This window comes from Cibotium barometz, chromosome 24 (assembly GCF_041138505.1).
Source record: "Cibotium barometz isolate CiBa-2024 chromosome 24, ASM4113850v1, whole genome shotgun sequence".
NCBI classification, from domain to species: Eukaryota; Viridiplantae; Streptophyta; class Polypodiopsida; order Cyatheales; family Cibotiaceae; genus Cibotium; species Cibotium barometz.
This window is the reverse complement of record NC_141069.1, coordinates 39,479,679-39,498,445: the sequence shown is the minus strand read 5'-3', so window position 1 is coordinate 39,498,445 and position 18,767 is coordinate 39,479,679. Positions and strand designations below refer to the sequence as shown.

At 40.3% G+C, this 18,767-nt stretch overlaps 1 protein-coding gene across 3 annotated transcripts; it reads left to right on the top strand.

Moving 5' to 3' along the window:
- Positions 1-13,643: 13,643 nt before the first annotated feature.
- Positions 13,644-18,094, top strand: LOC147625279 (F-box/kelch-repeat protein At1g67480-like). 3 transcript variants are annotated; one of them, XM_086818596.1, is made up of 4 exons: positions 13,680-14,022; positions 16,051-16,130; positions 16,244-17,216; positions 17,330-18,094. In XM_086818596.1, exons 3-4 carry the CDS (start codon positions 16,561-16,563, stop codon positions 17,955-17,957), a joined length of 1,284 nt encoding a protein of 427 aa, XP_086674722.1. In that variant the 5' UTR covers positions 13,680-14,022; positions 16,051-16,130; positions 16,244-16,560; the 3' UTR covers positions 17,958-18,094. The 3 variants fall into 3 exon arrangements, with proteins under 3 accessions (XP_086674723.1, XP_086674722.1, XP_086674721.1); XM_086818595.1 differs by having other exon boundaries at positions 16,232-17,216; XM_086818597.1 differs by lacking the exon at positions 16,051-16,130 and having other exon boundaries at positions 13,644-14,022; positions 16,162-17,216.
- The last annotated feature ends 673 nt before the right edge of the window (positions 18,095-18,767 follow it).

Sequence of the window (18,767 nt, the reverse complement as noted above, 5' to 3'; positions counted from 1 at the left end):
TATATACTATTAAATCTTGCTTGTTTGATGGATGCTTGTTAGATCATTTATTTGTAGATTTCTCTCTTATATTAGCTTCTTCTTCTTCTTCTTCCCCCACCTTTTGTGAGAGAACCATCATGAAGGCTATCTATCTCTTTTTGCCTCTAGCTAGGCATAGCAAGCTATTCATTCACCTTATTGGCAAAGGAGAATTATTGTGTGACAGACAGGCTAGCACACCCATATTGTTGCATTACAACTCGAAGGAAAGACCCAATGATATGTTGGAATCATGTGATATTGAGGAGGTAAGCTGGATTTTTTGATTATGCAATAATATATTGACATTAAGTTCACGATCTTTTGGAGCCCTACCATATGAGCTCATTGGCCTCTCAATTGGGGGTTTCTCTACTGGTGGTCATGGGTTTGAACCAACCCTGCAGCATGTCTATGTATAAGTGTATAGACACTTGGTGGCTTGTAGTCTTGCCTTGACCATGTGCCGAGCAGGCTTGACATAGCCACAATCATCGTGGTGTATGTGCAGCACCTGCCTAGGTGGCTCTTGTAGATAGATGCATGTGTGCTAGCAAACTAGGTGGCTTTTTCGTGCCTCGTTATTTCAGTAATGCCTTTGACTAAATAGGATCATGTCCATGGGTTTTTTTAAAGATATATTATTGGTTTTCTTGGTTTTAAATGATAAGAAAGTCGTCGGCTTTCAAGAGGAAGTAATGGATTTTTTGAGATTTTGCTATTCATTAAAGATCCTACATGCCTTACCATCGTTTCCATTATCTCCTGCCAAGCTTCAAGGACATATTCATGTGGATTCTTTGTTTCTACAAATTCCTTACATTTTTGGTATGGTGAGCGTGAGTTTTGTGCAATGGTACAAATCATTGTTACAAATCAAAGGTTTAATATTGACTTGAAGGTTTTTTGGTATTCTTAAAGGATTCAACATTAACTTGGTACCATCAACTAGATTCGACAAAGAAATTTGCTCAAATTTGATATGGTCCAAGTATGTATTACAAGGAGATGTGTGATGTACCAATACATAGAAGATTGGTTCAAGATTGGGCAGCAAATGACAAAGGAAGATACACATGTACATGAGATTCAAGATGATTAGTGTGTGAAAACTAAGTGAATAGTATCCATGTGTTGTGAAGAAGTCCCCAAGGTTGAGCTCAAGAAGGAGGCTTGTGAGTTACAAGAACAAGGAAGCTTGCTTGGTGTAGCCATGGAACCCACTTTAGCGACTTTAGTTACGTTTATCATTGTCTTGGAGGCATGTGGACCTTCTTCTTTGGTGGAGGTGCTTGAGAACCTTCTTCTTTAGAGGTGCTTGAGAACCTTATTGTGATTTACATACAGAAGCATGACGAGGAGGATCTTCTTTATATGGTTGCAAATCTATTTGAGGCCAAATTGGACATGGAGAAGGATTGAGAGCATGGCAATCCTAAGCAAAGTTGCAGTTTGGCTTTTGAGGTAAACAATTTGGCATTGGAACCTTATGATGTGATCACGATGATTATGTTGAAGTTTTTATTGGGGAATTCTTGAATAATTAAGATGCACACGATGATAAAGAGTTGCCTTTGATTTATTTTGATGAGGATGATGCATATGATGGCTTGCACTCTTTATTTGCTATGATTGAGACATCTACATGTGAAGGTTTGATGGTGGATACACATGATGACAAGAGTTTATCTTTTGCACATGTTGATGAGGTAGACGACTATGATATTGTATCCTCTCTATTTGCTATTGAGGAGTTTGGGATGCATATGGTGCATGGAGATCTTAAGAGTGAAGCCCTGATTATTGATGATGGAAATATCTTATTTACTCCATCTTGGTGATCACATAGACATGAATTTAAAACGCTTGATTGGAGGACATGGTCTTATTTGCTCCATCTTGGTGACCACATAGGCATGGATTGCAAATACTTCAAGGAAGTTGATTGGTCATGTGATGACTTTCTTTTTACGATCACATAAAGTGGATTTACAAAGGAAGCATTGTAGCTTTTGTAGCCTCACCATGTTTTATGTTTGATCATGGATGAGGTTGTGAGTTCCAAGAGGGAGATAATCTTTAACAACTTTTCACTTTGGATATCACAACACAACTAGTGATCATGGAATTCTTCTTCAACAACAAAAAGCACGATTTTTTGGTGTCATGGTGGTATGGTCACTTCTTTGGTTGCCCCATGAGATAGTGGAGATCGCGTGGAATCAAGGCTATGTATATGCTTATGAGTTGTTTGTGGTCACATGGATATTATTTGAGGATCAAGTATTTGCATGGCTTGTGCTTCATGGAGATTGGCTTGTGCTTCATGGAGATTGGTTCCTACTCAAGAAAGGTGCAGGGGGGAGGTGATGCTTGATTTGTATTACACAAATTGGATGCAAAAGAGGGATACAAGCTTGTTGGTTTTTTTATGCTTGATTTGCATGGTTGTGCATCAAGGAGATATGGTTGTGCATCAAGGAGACATGTTCCTACTCAATAAAGGTGGGGATTATTCATTGGTACACACATTGGATGCAAAAGAGGGATCCAAGCTTGTTGGTCTTTTTCTAGATAAGTTTTGGTACACAAGTGTGGCGTCACCAACTTGAAGATAAAGACCTAGAATGGTTACCAAGAGATCATCGACTAAAGTAGTAAAATCGAGACATATGCATGGATTATTTGAAGATCAAATGTTCAAGTGGCTTGTGTTTAAAGAAGAGTTGTTCAACAATAGTGTGTTCAAAGAAGAGGTGTTCCAACAATAGTGTGTTCAAAGAAGAGGTGTTCAAGAATAGTGTGTCTAGAGATAGAGACAAAGACAAAAGTGTGCTCAAAGAGGCAAGGACTTGGAACGGTATTAAACCTTTGCAATCAATCCTGGACAAGGCATGCACAAAGGCCTTGCTAAGTGGAAGTACATGCATTCTTATCAACTTACGTGTAACAAAGGCACACCCATCTCTTCACGGAGTGTATGTGCCCATGTGTGTGTTGTGACAAATCGGATTATATGGTTGTTGATTAATTTTAGAGCTATTTTTGTAAGATATTCATAGAAGGCAAGCCTTATAAAATGTAACGTTTATATTACAAAAGCTAAGGATAGCTTTTATGCTAAGGTATATAACGACCTGAGAGATGTTATGTATAGAAGAAGGCCGGCCAGATTTTTTGATTATGCGATAATACATTGAGATTAAGTTCAAACTCTTTGAGAACCCTAAGCTGATAACAAACTATGCTTTGTTTGTTTCTTTGGCTTGGTGACCGTGAACCTGGCTTATAAATATTTGGCAGGTTATTGGAATATCGGTTTACCACCTCTTGCTCACAAAAGATGGAACACATGCTAGCCCGCATGCTTATTAGATACTTTAACTTGATCATAATTTGGACTTGGACAATCATATGGCCTACCCTAGGGCACATGAGCAGCATGCAAAGGAGGCCGGTTTAAAATTTCTTGCCCTATTCAGCTTCTTCATGGACCACATCACAAATCATATGGCCTACCCTAGGGCACATGAGCAGCATGCAAAGGAGGCCGGTTTAAAATTTCTTGCCCTGTTCAACTTCTTCATGGACCACATCACAAATCATATCACCCATTTTCAAGTCTTCTTTTACCCTTGAGTCAAAATATAACTATGAGTTCTTAGTGATGCCTTTTGGGCTCACTAATGCTTTGGCTACTTTTAGCCGCATGATGAACCGCATCTTCCTCAAATATCACAACTTTGTGGTAGTTTTCTTCGATGATATTCTTGTATTCAGTGATAGTGTTGCTGAGCATGAGAAACATCTGGAGATAGTGTTTAATCTCTTATTAAAAGAGAATGAGTTGTATCTCAATCCTGAGAAGAGCTCTTTCTTTCAGACAGAGATTGAATACCTTGGTCACATTGTTTCTACTGATGGTATTCGTGTGGACCCCAAAAAGATAGAGACTATAGTGACTTTGCCGAGACCCAAAGATATTCATGAACTCCGATCATTTCTTGGTTTGTGCAGTAACTATAGACTTTTTGTGAAGAATTTTGCTTACATTTCTCATTATCTGACTTTTCTGTTAAAGAAAGCAAACAAGTATGTGTGGACTGATAAACAGGAAAAATCTTTTAATGCTTTAAAAGAAGCACTCACACAAGCACCAGTTCTGCAATTACCAGACTTTTCTAGACCTTTCTTTATTGTTGTTGCACAATTGATGCTAGTGGTACATGCATAAGGGCAATATTAATGTAAGATGGTCACCCCATAGCATTTGAGAGTAGGAAACTTAGACCTCCCGAGTGCAAGTACAACACTTATGACAAAGAATTGACTGCTATAGTCCATGCCCTAAAGATTTGGAAACATTATTTGATGGGATTAGAATTCATCATTAAAACAAAAGAGTATCAGGCACCTGCTTACCCAGCCTTTGATATCTAACCAACACATCAAATGGGCTGCTTTTATTCAAAGTTTTCAGCCTACTATTCTCTACCAGCCTGGAAAAGAGAATGTAGTCATTGATGCCCTTAGTCAACGGCCTAGTATTCATTACATCATGGCTGTAGATAGCTAAACTTTCGATGCTATGAAAGACTCTTATGACCAAGACCCAGACTTTTCAGACAGTTGGACCAAAATGAGAGATAATGGGTGGACTCCCCACTCAGATTACTCTTATCATGATGGGTATCTCTTCTTTCAGAGGAGATTATACATCACGAGACCTTTTAGACAGTCTGTTATGGAGGAGTTGCACCACCAAACCCCATATGGAGGGCATAGAGGAGTATCCTCTACTTTACAAACCATTTCCCGAGACTTTCATTGACCATCTATGAAGAAAGATATAGCCAAGTTTGTGGCCGAATGCATTACTTGCCAGAAGATTAAAAGCTATAAGGGGAAAACTCAAGGATTACTTATGCCACTCCCAATTCCCAATGAACCATGGGAGCAAATTTCAATGGATTTTATCACTGGTTTTTCGCTTACTGCTAATCGAAATGACATGATTTGGGCAATAGTTGATAGATTTAGCAAACAGGCTCATTTCATTGTATGTAAAAGGAAACTAACTACTCATCAAGCTGCTCATTTATTTTTAAAGCATATATTTGTGCATCATGGTTTGTCTAAAGTCATTATGTCAGATAGAGATTCTAAATTTTGTAGCAATTTTTGGAGAACATTGTTTGATAGTTTAGGCACAAAATTAGATTTCTCTACTGCCTTTCATCCTGAATCCAAGGGCCAGACTGAAGTGACCAATAGTACTATCCTAGACTTTCTTAGAACCTATGTTTCATCACAGCCTAGGCAATGGGATAAATATTTATATATTCTCCAATTTGCCTACGATAACACTCCTCACTCTGCCACTAAGAAGGCACCGTTTGAGATAGTGTATGGAAAGACCCTTCCCACTCCGATGACTCGTCTTTCCCACATTATAGAAGCTGCTGATGAATTTATCGGAGACTTTAACTCTATTCATGATTAAGTTAAAGAGGCTATTAGGAAAGCTCAAGAAAAGTATGTAAAACAGGCCAATAAGAAAAGGAAACCCATGACTTTTGAAGAAGGAGACCATGTACTTTTGAGGATAGAAAAGAGAAGGCTTAAGTGTGCAGAAAAGAATCCTGTTGTCAAACTAGCACCTAGATTCTACGGTCCTTTCAAGATAGTAGACAAAATCAATGACCTCGTTTATAGACTAAATCTTCCGTCCCATTGGAGGATTCATAACTCCTTTTATATTAGTCTATTGAGACCCTTTAAAGGACCAATCCCTAATCATCCTGTTTATGAAGAACCTCCAGAGCTAGTTGATGATGAAGAGCAATTAGTACCTGATGCAATTATTAACCACCATGAGCAGACTACTACAAGAACTGGCAATGTTTAGCAGATATCTATTGACCTTTAAGAACCATCCGAGAGACGATGCTTGTTGGATGCCCGAGCAGTTTTTTCGCACATGTCCCGACTTAATCCACTCCCATCAAACACGCAACTGAGGTGAGTTGCTAACCCGAGCAAGAGGGATGTTACATTATTGGCCCTCTATGGTCTATTGGGGACGCCCGTCCGACCATTATTCCATGCTTGTAAAATTAGTATCGTGAGTGATATCATAATAAATACTACATTGTATGATGCGATTGGCATATGCTTTGTGGGTCTATGCTATGTATGTTGTGATTGGGTGATGCCATGTATATGCTAGTGTTGTTGATATTGGTGTTTGATTCCCTCACCTAACATGTTGACTTGTTGAGTATAGGTGATGAGTATGAGGATGCCGAATGAGGCGTCGTACTTGTGCGAGGGTCACCGAATAAGGTGTCACACATGCATGAGTGTGCAAGGGTCACCGAACGAGGTGTTGCACGCGCGAGGGTCACCGAATGAGGTGTCGCGTGGGTTTTGTCATGTGCATGGGTGTTTACATCGCCTCGACATTTATGAGTTATACTTCATTATTTTTTATTGGCCGCGTGCCATTTATTTGTACTCGAATATTTATGTACATCGATGTGCACGGGTGTATTGCATATGAACTAGAGCTTCACTATTATTTTTGGTACACACTAGCCTGCAAACCCATGCCTACGTAAGACAAAGTAGTTTTTTGCAGTAAGCAGAGCATCTCTTCCCCATCCAACCGTACTATAGATTGAAGTAGCATAGGGCAAAACCTCACTTCCTCTTCTCAGTTTTGGAAGAGCTTGAGCATCAAATGAATCTATAATCAACAATGGAGGTCTGAATACTCTCATATGGGTTGCGTTGTGCCGATTATATGTGGAGATTAGCTTTATAAGGCTTAACCTTATGAAGTCTTTTCACCTTTCAAATCTCAAGCCTTTGAATTTTAAACTCTTCAAAAGCTTTCAAGTTTTTAACCTTTTGAAGCCTTTGTAAGCCTAGAGAAGGCCTCACACACACACGGAACCTGGGCTAATTTCTGAAGGCCTGCAGAAAATTTCAAACTTACTGAAATTAAATTTTTCTTGCCAAGGCTCTTCGCAACGCCTTAAGGGAAAATTTTAATTGTCAAAGCTCCCGAAACTTTATTTTGTAATTTCACTCAAATCAAAGGCTTCAATAAATTCTCCGTGGCCGAGCAAGTGTGTGTGGTTTCCTCCGATATCTCTCGGTATTGTCCGGGAGAATACGAGCATCATCGGTGCGCACTTGAATCTTGTGTCATGCTTGCAATTAGTATTGTGAGTGATATCATAATAAATACTACATTGTAAGATGGGATTAGCATATGCTTTGCGGGTCTATGCTATGTATGCTGTGATTGGGTGATGCTATGTGTACGCATGCTAGTGTTGTTGATATTGGTGTTTGATTGCCTCACCTAACGTGTTGACCTGTTGAGTATAGGTGATGAGTACGAGGATGCCGCGATTGAAGCGTCGTACTTGTGCAAGGGTCACCGAACGAGGTGTCGCACAGGCATGAGCGTGCAAGGGTCACCGAACGAGGTGTTGCACGCGCGAGGGTCACCGAACATGGTGTTGCGCGGGTTTTGTCATGTGCATGGGCGTTTACATCGCCTTGACGTTTATGAGTTATACTTCATTATTTTTGATTGGCCGCATGCCATGTAATTGTACTTGAATATTTATGTACACTGATAAATGGCCGCATGCCATTTGCGTGTGAACTAGAGCTTCACTATTATTTTTGGTACACACTATCCTCTAGAAGGATTGGTCATTTTTGTAAAAGGTAAAGAGCCATATTTTTGGCAAAAGCTTCACGTTGGCTCAAGGGCTATTTTGGTAATACATGATTAAAATACTAATGTCGTGGAAGGAGCCAGCACGCATGAGGGGGAGATTTAGCCCAACCCTTTGTTGATGGTGATGTCGTCTAAGTTCTGTTTTCAAGTCTATGGTTTTACCTCATGTTAATTTTTCATATCCATGCTTAATACGTTTGAATCTTTTATTTGTATGGAGTTGATTACTAATTCTTAATTTATGCGAGCACTTGTGGAACTTCCATTCTCTTGTGTTGGCAAAGATCCTGACAGTGGTATCAGAGCCAACCACACTCAAAGAGAAGGCATAAATCTCAAGACTTGATGGAGAAATTGGGCAAGTGGCTTCCATGAAGGGCAAAGGAAAAAATCCAAAGATAAAGGTAAAATCCAATGGTTAAAAGCTTGCATGGTTTCAAAAGCTCATCATGAAGGTCTCCAAACCATTTACAAGCCTGCAAACCCACACCTACGTGAGAGAAAGTAGTTTTCTGCATGCAGAGGATCTCTTCCCGATCCAACCATACCAGATTGAAGCAGCATAGGGCAAAACCTCACTTCCTCTTCTCAGTTTTGGAAGATCTTAAGCATCAAATGAATCTATAATCAACAATGGAGGGCTGAATAGTCACATATGGGCTGCGTCGCACCGATTATACATGAAGAGATTAGTCTTATAAAGCTTAAACAAGTTTAAGGCTTAACCTTATGAAGTCTTTTCACCTTTCAAATCTCAAGCCTTTGAATTTTAAACTCTTCAAAAATTTTTAAATTTTTAACCTTTAATAGCCTTTGCAAGCCTAGAGAAGGCCTCACATACACACGGAGCCCCGGGCTAATTTCTGAAGGTCTGTAGAAAATTTCAGATTTGCTAAAATTAAAATTTTCTTGCCAAGGCTCTCCGCAATGCCTTGAGGGGAAAATTTTTAATTGTCAAAGCTCCCGAAAATTCATTTTGCAATTTCAAACAAATCAAAGGTTTCAACAAATTCTCCACGGCCGAGCAAGTGTGTGTGGTTTCCGATATCTCTCGATGGTATTGTCCGAGAGAATACGAGTATCATTGGTAAGCTGGCATACGGTGGAAGCTACCCTTAGAGCCCAGGAATCTAGAAAGGAAAAGAAGATTAGTCGAAAGGCCTTTTCCTTCCAAAATTATGATGGAAAGAAGGACACCAAGCTAGTTCTCTCTTGGCTCAGTCAGTTAGATGACTACTTTTTGAGGAAGACTTCTCTGAAAAAGATAGTCAAATGTGCTACTAATCATCTTATTGAAGGAGCTACGTTGTGGTGGAATGCTACCATGATAGGCCATCATAAGTCGCGTACTTGGAAAGAATTCCAGAAGGCAATTAAGAAAAACTTTTTGCCACCACAATAATACAAGGCCAGGAGTAGAGAACAGTGGGATGGCTTGCGTCAGTTGGAGAAAGAAACCATTCAAATGTATGTAGACAAGTTTTGGCAAGTTCTCCTACAACTCAAAGCCATTGAGAAAGTGCATGAGAAGGACCAGAAGAGGAAGTTTATATAGCGGGTCTAAAACCTCACATTAGGGCCAAAGTGAATATGTTCCATCTGCATTCTCTCAGTTCAACAATCTCTTTAGCCATTAACTGTGAGAAGAAGAATAATTATCTGAAGGAGAATCGTGTTACCCAGGAGTCTCGTCCCTTTAAATCTCAAAAGCATGTTTCTTCATCTAAACCTTTTTTGACACGACTCATTGATCTCCCAGGCCCAGGAGGTAAGCCTAAATCTTCACTGGCTGTCTAAATCTAGACGGCCTAAGTCCAAAAAACCACATATGTTGTTGAAAATGAAAGGAAAGATTAAGAATAAATCTAACACAATCTTGCATGATGACGGGAGCACACACGATTTTATTTCTGAAAAGATGGTAAAGGCACTTAATGTTGAAATCACTCCATCTCGTTATAAGGTTAAGTCTGCTTTTCAAAACCAGAAATATAACTGCACCAAAGAAGTAAGGAATTTAACAATATCACTTTCACCTTATAAGAAAAAACGAACTTTTTTGGTTGCACCATTGCAAGGCGTAGATGTAATACTTTGCATGCCATGGTGACACCAGTACAATCCATATATTGATTACGATACACATTCCTTGTATTTCATGTTCAATGATCTGTGTCCAACAATCTTCACAACACATTTTTTTAAACGAATCATAAAACTTTCTTCACAAATTTAGACATTTTTTCTAGAATTTTTGAGTCAAAAATTAACTAAAATGTCAGAAATCTATAATTTTTTAATATTATAGGTTAAAGTGAAGATAGTAAAATTACCATTGTGTTTAATTTATATGTTTCTTTTGAACACTAACCTTGAGTCAATAATCAAGTCTCCTATAGTTATATGATTGAATATGCTTTACTCTTCACCCAAGTCTTGATGAACACTAGTCTTAAGTCAATAATCTACAATTATGTGCTTGAATATGCATTGCTCTTCACCCAAGCATTTCTTAAAAGAGTATAGTGACAATTGCACCAACTTCACTTAATTGTAACATGCCTTATTTCGTGACGGTATAGACATGAGACATGAAAAATAATGATACTTTAATGTCATGAAAAGGCAAAGTAGAGAATGTATTAAGCAAGTGTAACATTGCAGGCTTATGATTTGTCGCATAGAGTTGACTTAGAAAAACCTTACTTATAGAGTACATTTCTTTCGTACAATGTAGAGGAATACAAGAATCCTTGTCAAGGCTTGCAAATTGCAATATACAATACGATGAACATAATCCACTGCTCATATGCTTTCGTCAACAAATGTAATGTAATAGAGGTTAGATACAAAGGATTTAGGAAGTATGTTTGGAAAGGAAAGAATTTAGAAGTGTATTTGGAAAGAATCTTCCATACTTAACACGCTTCAATTTCATATTTCAAAATGGTGGTCACCTTGTGTGAAAGATTCCATGATGAACTTGGTGATGTTGTTTTGTGGGACAGCTTTTTCTAACTTCATTATGATTGGTTAGACTTGCATCTCCACTAATCTTGCTTCATCTTTTCAATACATCAACGCGAGAAGCTCCACGAGCGTATGGCCTGGCCAATTGACCACTCTTCTCGTACAACTGGGAACGACAAAGTCCTTTAAGAAAAGTAGTCCTCTTTCTATGGCCAAAAAGTACTCCATATTTGGTAAACAAGGACTAGGGAATTTTCTTCCCACAATCAAACACATTACCATTATATTACAATATGAAGCCATTCATGCCTTTCAAGTGTCCCCAAAATGTTGCAAATGTATCACCTAGTTTTTTGTTTAAACTCTTAGAGAAATGCTAGATTACACAACATTATCACTTGGTGGTTTTTTTTGTGAACTTGCTTTCTCTTTTTTATAGAAAAACCTCACACATGTTGGTTGTTGTTTTTAAAAAAATGCTGCAAACATATCACCTAAATCTTATAGAGAAATGCTAGATTACACAATAGTATCATGTGTTGGTTTTTTTGGTGAACTTGCTTTCTCTTTTTTGTAGAAAAAGCTCATATGTTGGTTGTTTTAAAAAAAATGATGCAAGTGTATCACCTAGTTTTTTGTTTAAAAACTTATAGAGAAATGCTAAATTACACAACACTATCACATGTTGGTTTTTTTTGCTAAACTTGCTCTCTTTTTTTGTAGAAAAACCTCACACATGTTGGTTGTTTAAAAAAAAACATATGTCATTCTTTAATATAGACATCCAAACTCTATCTATTTTCAAGTTTAAGCTATTTAGATTAGTAGCATTTTTAAATAAAATTTGTGCTTTAGCATAATAAATCATTATAATTAATTATTATAATTTCTCAAAGAAGCACTTAAGGCTTGCCAGGGTTGACTTTGTGCTACAAATTAAATTAATTTGTGGAATAATAATAAGGCCCTTCATGTATAAATTTCTCCATATAGCATGAGATTATGTTAATCGAATGCCATGGTAACTTCATTGCTTACTTAATGGGCACTCACACACTCTTTAAGGCTCACAATGAGATTAGGAAAAGAGAGGCATGGAGTGACAACTCATATTCAATTCAAGTGATTTGTGTGTGGCATCCCAAGAACGAACAACACACTCTTCTAGATGCTCTAACCAATGAAAGCACACCCCACCAAGCATATCAGATTTCATGGGGGGCAGTCATCTTTGGTATTGGAAGATGATAGGTGGAGTTTAATCTGTAGTTTTCTTAACAAAGATATGTAAAGTTGGTGGATGGACTTGTTACTGGGACTGGAGGTAAAGTTGTTTTTGGAATTATATATATAATTATTGTTCCCAAGAAAGAAAAAAAAGCACACCCTACCAAGATTATTGATTGTTGAAGCTTGCATGCACACTTCACCATTTTCCATGCGAAGGTGTCTGGGGGGAAACTATTTTTACCAAGAGCCTTATACGAATCCTTTTCACCATGGATTGAAGAGAAAATTACAAATCTTGAACAAGCTAAATTTTGACAAATCTGAGAAGGAACAATTTTGAGATTTTGCCGACCGTGAGTTAGTGCAGTGGATAGAGGTGTTGCTTGAGAGTCCCAAAGTCATGGGTTCAATCCCTCACTGTGCAAGCGGTGGCACGCATGGGTGTGTGTGTTGTGATGTACTTTCTAATTCGAACTAATTCAAAATAAAAAAATATGAGAAAGAACAGTTTTGAGAAGGATTTTTTTCCAAAATTTTGAAATTAAATATAAGCAGAAACACTATGGACGCCTAACTTGTAGGCGGGGCTCTAAAATTAAGGGATGTGAAAGCACATGCTCTTTTATAAAAAGGTTAGGCATAGAAGGAATTATTATTATTTTTTAAATTGCAAGTAGAACCTTCCCCTAATATGCCTTGTGTGCGGGCGCCCATTTGGACACACGCGTTTGCTGCGTCAGCGCTGTGTGGGGTGCTAGCCGCTTCTCTCTCCACACATACATTACCTATTCTCTCTCTAACACACACACACACGCACGCATATTTCATTGCCGTCCTGTTTGTGGTGTGCTGGACTCTGCCTGTTTGTTTCAAATTTCAATCCAAATGGGGTGGGTGGTTAGGTGCTGGACAGCGCACACCTTTGGAACACAAGGCCCAAAAACGAGTATGCCCAAAAATGACAAAAAAATACAAAAGATTATCTCACAATCTGAAAGGTCAGAGTCTAGAGAGAGAGAAAAAAGAGAGTGGAATCAAAAATCATCCCACAATTTGAAAGGTGAGAGTCTAAAGAAAAATCCTAAAGGTCAGAGTCTAGAGAGAGAAGAGAGTGCACTGCACTTAGAGAGTGTGGGGAGAGTTCTAGCTGATGCCCAACTTGGGTAGGGCAATTTCTATCTGGAAATCCGTCGAGTATAGAGAGTTTTTAGTGGGTGCGGCAATTCCTATCCGGAAATCCGCTGGGTATACAGAGTTTTTAGTGAGTGCGCTTGATGGCACACAGTACCTGGACTCCTTGGTCGTTGTCGTGTCCAATTTATCGATCTTCCGGGATAATACCTTAAGGAAATAGTGAAATTGTTTCTGAGACTGAACACGACGAAGTTAATGACAAAAGCATTTCTCTGTTGCAGTCTCAAAATGAGTTCTGAAAAAAGAGGCTCGCACGCATGCATCGAGAGAGAGCGGCAGAGTCTAGAGAGAGAAAAGGCGAGCGAAAGCGGCGGAAAAGTCTAGAGAGAGAATGGGCGCACACGCAGCACGTCGTTGGCTCTTATCCGCCCGCGTTCGAAACTCATCCCCCGCCGCTTCCATGCATGGAATCATCATGATTATCATTAGATTATATTAACTCGTAAAGAATAATCCAAATACTTGATCAACGGTCCACGCAAAAACTATATATATTCTTTGCCTCCCTCCTCTTCGCCTCCCCTTTGCGTACTCTTTTCTTCTGCGTTTTTGCTTGCCTTTCCCCTTGCTTCTCCATCTTCTCCTTCACCTTTTCTTCTCATGCTCTCTCGTCTGTTTCTTCTTATGCTATCTGCATTCTAGCTCTCTGTTTCTTCTCGATCTTTCCCTCCTTTCCATTTCCTCACAAAAGTTTTTTTGTAGCTCTCTGCTACCCCGTCTTCTACAATGGGTTCAGGCCTTCTCTCCTTCTGGCCCCTCCTTGCCCTCGTCAACGTTAACCCGTAAGGCTGCTCTGTCCATAACTTCTGGGTGCCCGCTCGCTCGCCCGCCGCTCCATTTCCTAGCCGGTAAGTGCGAATGTGGCCTTATCAGGCTTTCTCTTGTAATTTTTCTTGCAGTAGGTCAAGATCTGACAGATAAGTCAGCCCATTTTCTTTTTAATGATGTTTAACGTGTGATTATGTAGTACTTACCATGCATTACCGCCCATTCTAAGGCATGTTTTTTTTTTTGGGTCTTAAGAAGTGCAAGAAACTGTTGTGAAAGGGAATTTTGTCGTGTAGCTGTAGCCAATTTTCTGCGGGGTTTTGATGCCCATATGCCACTTTTTCATTTGAAAGATTTTGACAGAAAAACCCTTTTCTCATCACATCAAGCCATCCAAGCCGCAGCAACAAGTGCTTTCGTGAATGTGAGGCTGTGCCTTTGGATTTGCTTAAAGTTTACTTTAGGAGAGAGTGTGGTTGAGTAAGGTAGTACCAATATGTTAATTAAGCTTTTGGAAGAGCCCATGGTGTTAGTTAAGCTTTTGGAAGAACGCATGGTGTCCGTGGACCTAGTGTTCATGACCCCAAGGTGGTAATTAAGCTTTTGCAAGAGCCATGGTGTGCGTGGACCTAGTGTTCATCAAAGGAGTTGTGGGCTTTGGGGAACACCCGAAACCAGATTGCAGTGAAGAAGTACCAGAGGTGAAATTTGAGGGCTCAAAGAAGCATCCCAGAGGGACACGGGTGTTTGTTTGTGACCATGATGAGTTTGAGGATTTCAGAGTGTTGAGTGGACAAAGAGTTGTGATACAGTTTTGAGTGGGTGGGTGGCTGTTAGGAGTTCTCATGTAGCTTTCCTTTCCAGTGTTGAGAGAGAGAGAGAGAGAGAGAGAGAGAGAGAGAGAGAGAGAGATTTTTAATGTTTATGAAAGGGACTATGAGACCAAAAGTAATACATGTGATCTCTGGATAATTGAATTGTATGGCAGCAAAACACAAAAGAAAAAGAAGCTAGATTCCCGAAGAACGGGACCCAAGCACCACGTGAGTGTTGCATGTACAATGTGATCAGCCCAACTAGCCGTATGGTGTACTCATTCAATAATAGGACCATCCTCCTCCATGAGAGAGCGCAGAGTTGTGATGAAGTCCACATGTGGTCCATGTCTCCGGAGTATGTCCTGGATCTGGATCTGCAACTATTGATGGGTGAAAGGTCCAGATCTCTGAGGGCGGGGATGTCAGGCTTTCAGAAGGGATCGGGTTCTCTCGACTCCCTGGGTGCGTGGGCCAGAGGATCTCGTGTCCTAGTATGTCGATGGCATGGGTGATCCCTCTTTCCATGTGGGACCTGAGTGGCCTCCTCTGCTGCAGGCTAAATAAATATATAATGGAGGTGTGAGATGCATCCCGCTGGCTGTGACCCCCTAGGCACTGTCTGAGAATGGCGTCCCAAGGATGACGGAGCTCCAGTAGACTGATCCACATACTGCATAACCCAAGAGGGAGGGCTTAATCCATATCAGAAAACATATTGGAATTTCCACAGAGAGAGAGAGAGAGAGAAGGGGTGTGAGACAGAGGGAGGGAAGGAGGAGGGAGGGAGCTTTTGAAAAGGTACACCTAATATTTGGGCTAAGGACGAACGTATCTTTTTTTAAAGGGTAGTATTTGTTTGATCTTGGAAGTGTTGTTTGGATCAAGTAAGGTGCTTTTTTGTCTGTGCGTGTGTGCACTTGTGTTTGTCATGCATGTAACTCTGTATGTGTGTGGGTGTTTGTGTGTTTGTGTGAAGATGAGTGTGTGTGTGTGCGTGTGCACTCAATATATGTATGTATGTGTGTGGGTGTGGGTGTATGTGTGTTTATGTGAAGGCGAGTGTGTGCATGCGTGTGCACTTTGTGTGTATGCGTGTGCACTTTATGTGTGTGTGTGTGAGTGATTATGTATGTGTGCATGTGCATGCAATTATGTATGTGTGCACGTGTGCACACAATTATTCATGTGTGTGTGTGTGTGTGTGTGTGTGTGCACATGTATGTATACATGTTTTCCATTGGGAGACACGAGAAGGTGAATGTTTGTATGTATGTGCTTTCCATGCTACAGGGAGGCTTGAGGTGCAAATTGGGTGTTGGAAGGATACTTAAGTAATAAACCATTGGAAAGTTCTTGAGAATGTTATCAAGGTACTTACTCTAACTATGTGGGTTGTAGCAGATCTCCAATTGCAGACAGTTGACGGAAATATTATGTTTGACTTTGGTCACATCGCTAATTTTTCTTGCAGTCCTGCTCACAGAATATCTGATTCTAAGACACCTATCAAGCAGCATATGGCTGCTGTTGGAATACACTATCTATTGGGACGGGTCACAAAAGAGAACACCATAAAAGCAAGCATTTTGTTTAGGTACAAATACCATGATGTGTTTTTATCAAAGATAGCTGATCACGACAGTGAGCACTCCTACCATTTCTGGTACGGCCGCTTGCCGTGTTTTTAGTATTTCCAAGTTTAGTATGGCTGCCTGCCGTGTTTCTAACATTTCAGAACACTAGGTTTTGGGGGGTGGGGGGAGCTATAGCAACTAAGTAGGTAGAGAGAGACTTAAAAAGATGGCAGAATGCTCTCTTCATGAGGTTAATACATGGTCAGCAGGCGGATTCTGCTTTCAAACTAGCTACCAAGGGTTGTTTAACATGTCTGCTACCAGTGCGTTGAAAAGTAAGATGGAGAGTTTTATGGGATCGGAGGTGAGCAATGGTAGGGGGAATTACCTGGTTAAGGGGTATGAAGCTATAAGGCTAAGTGAAAAATACATTGCCGGGCACCCATACAGTACTGACAAAGGCTCTTTGATTTCACATGATGAACATGCGGGCTCGCTGATACCGGGGTTGCCTGATGATGTTGCCAAGTCATGCCTGGCCTTGGTCCCAAGGTTGGATTTGCCTGCCATGAGCTGTGTAGCCAAGTCGTGGGAGGCATTACTCCAAAGCAAGGAGTTTCACATGATTCGAAAGGACTTGGGCATGTTGGAAGAGTGGCTTTATGCTCTGACAGTTTCAAATGATAATCGTAGAATGCGCTGGCAGGTGTTCCGTTCAGTTCAAAATGAGTGGAAGGATCTCCCTCCCATGCCAGGGCCACTGAAATGTGGCTCCGGTTTTGCCGTGATTGATGGGAAACTCTTGGTCATTGGTGGTGCTCTGGAGGACCCGAAGCTCTCAGCTGTGGCAGATGTACTAGTCTATGATTCTGCGTTAAACAGGTTCTCTCTCTCTCTCTCTCTCTCTCTCTCTTCCCACCGCCCTTGCAGTTGATTAAACTGCAATTGGAAGAACTGATGCATGTGCTATTTTGTTTTTTTATGATTGGGTTTAGATGGAGGAAAATTGCAAGCATGCACACGCCAAGGTACGAATTTGCCTGTGCTGTGTTAGGCGGCTTTGTTTATGTCGTTGGAGGACATGGCACAGGGGGTAAAAACCTTCCTAGTGTAGAGGTGTATGATCCACAGAAAGATGTGTGGACAAACTTGCCGAGCTTGAAGCGGGCAAGGTGGGGTTGCATTGGTTGCGGCCTTGAAGGAAAATTGTACATTATGGCTGGCCGGTCAAGCTTTACTATTGGCCACTCACGGTGTGTAGATGTGTTTGATCCTGCAACGGGGCAGTGGGAGGAAGCCAAAAATGGCTGTATGATGGTACTAACCCATGCAATCGTGGACCAGGAACTGTTCTGCATTGAATGGAAAAATGACAGGAAGCTTGCAGTCTACAATGCTGCAGAGAATTCATGGAAAAAAGTGGCGTTGCCACTTGCAGGAAGCTTGAGTGTGGGTTTCTGCCTTGCAAATCTTAGTGGCAAGTTGCTGCTCTTTCCCACAAAGACTGAAGCACCTTGTGACACATTTCTGTACGATCCACATGCTTCTAGTGGTACTGAGTGGCAGACCGCAGAAATCAGGCCTGTCGGTACCTGTATCTGCTGTGCAACTATAGCAGCTTGACTCCAAAAACTGAACTGATTTTACGTACTTGAAGTGCCCAACTGTTTGGCACAATGTTTGGCATGTTCCAGACAAGCAATTTCTTTGGTTTTTAGATACTGTGCATTTTTTTAAATTGAAAAGCTTGTTATATCAAACCTGTCTTGGATACTGTGCTTGTGAGAAAATGTTTGCAATGCTGCCAACCTGTAAAAACATTAGAAGCATGAGTGATGTCATATGTCGGGGGTAAGTTTGCATCGACTCTTGCCTAAACTTCTTTTTGTGCCTGCCGAATACCTCTATTTAAAGGCATTTTGAATTTCAATACTTCTTATGTTTGAATGAATTGTTAGAAAGAGTTCCAGACCAGATTCTTCTTGGGATTTACTTTCATTAAGTAGTTCTCTGATACCTGAAGTATCACTCCTTTGTGTTTATTCTCTTTGCCCAATTCTTTTCATAACAAGCTCTCAAGGCTTGCAAAAATTCGATGCCTTCTATTGGGAGGACTTATACATACAAGAATTTTGTGAGGCACTTGAGTTTTCTACCTTTTAGTTGAGAAGGATTCTGTCAATCGGGTGATAGTGCAGTGGTAAGGAAGGAGTTTGAGAGTCCCTAGGTGAAGGGTTCAAATCTCCCCTTGTGCAAGCAATGGCATCCATTGTGTGAGTAGTATGCTTTCAAATTTTCTGCCAAGCCAAAAAAAAGGAAAACAAGCTGTCACTGTTGTGCTAATGTGGTAGTATTCATTCTTTTCTTGTATATTGATTGATTGATTGTTTTAGAAAACACGTGTGTACAAGCACGCAATGGACTGTCTGTAAA

Coding starts and splice junctions, on each gene's coding strand:
- LOC147625279 (XM_086818597.1), top strand. CDS start 16,561: ATGGCAGAATGCTCTCTTCATGAGGTTAATACATGGTCAGCAGGCGGA. Junction 17,217..17,329: donor TATGATTCTGCGTTAAACAG/GTTCTCTCTCTC, acceptor GATTGGGTTTAG/ATGGAGGAAAATTGCAAGCA.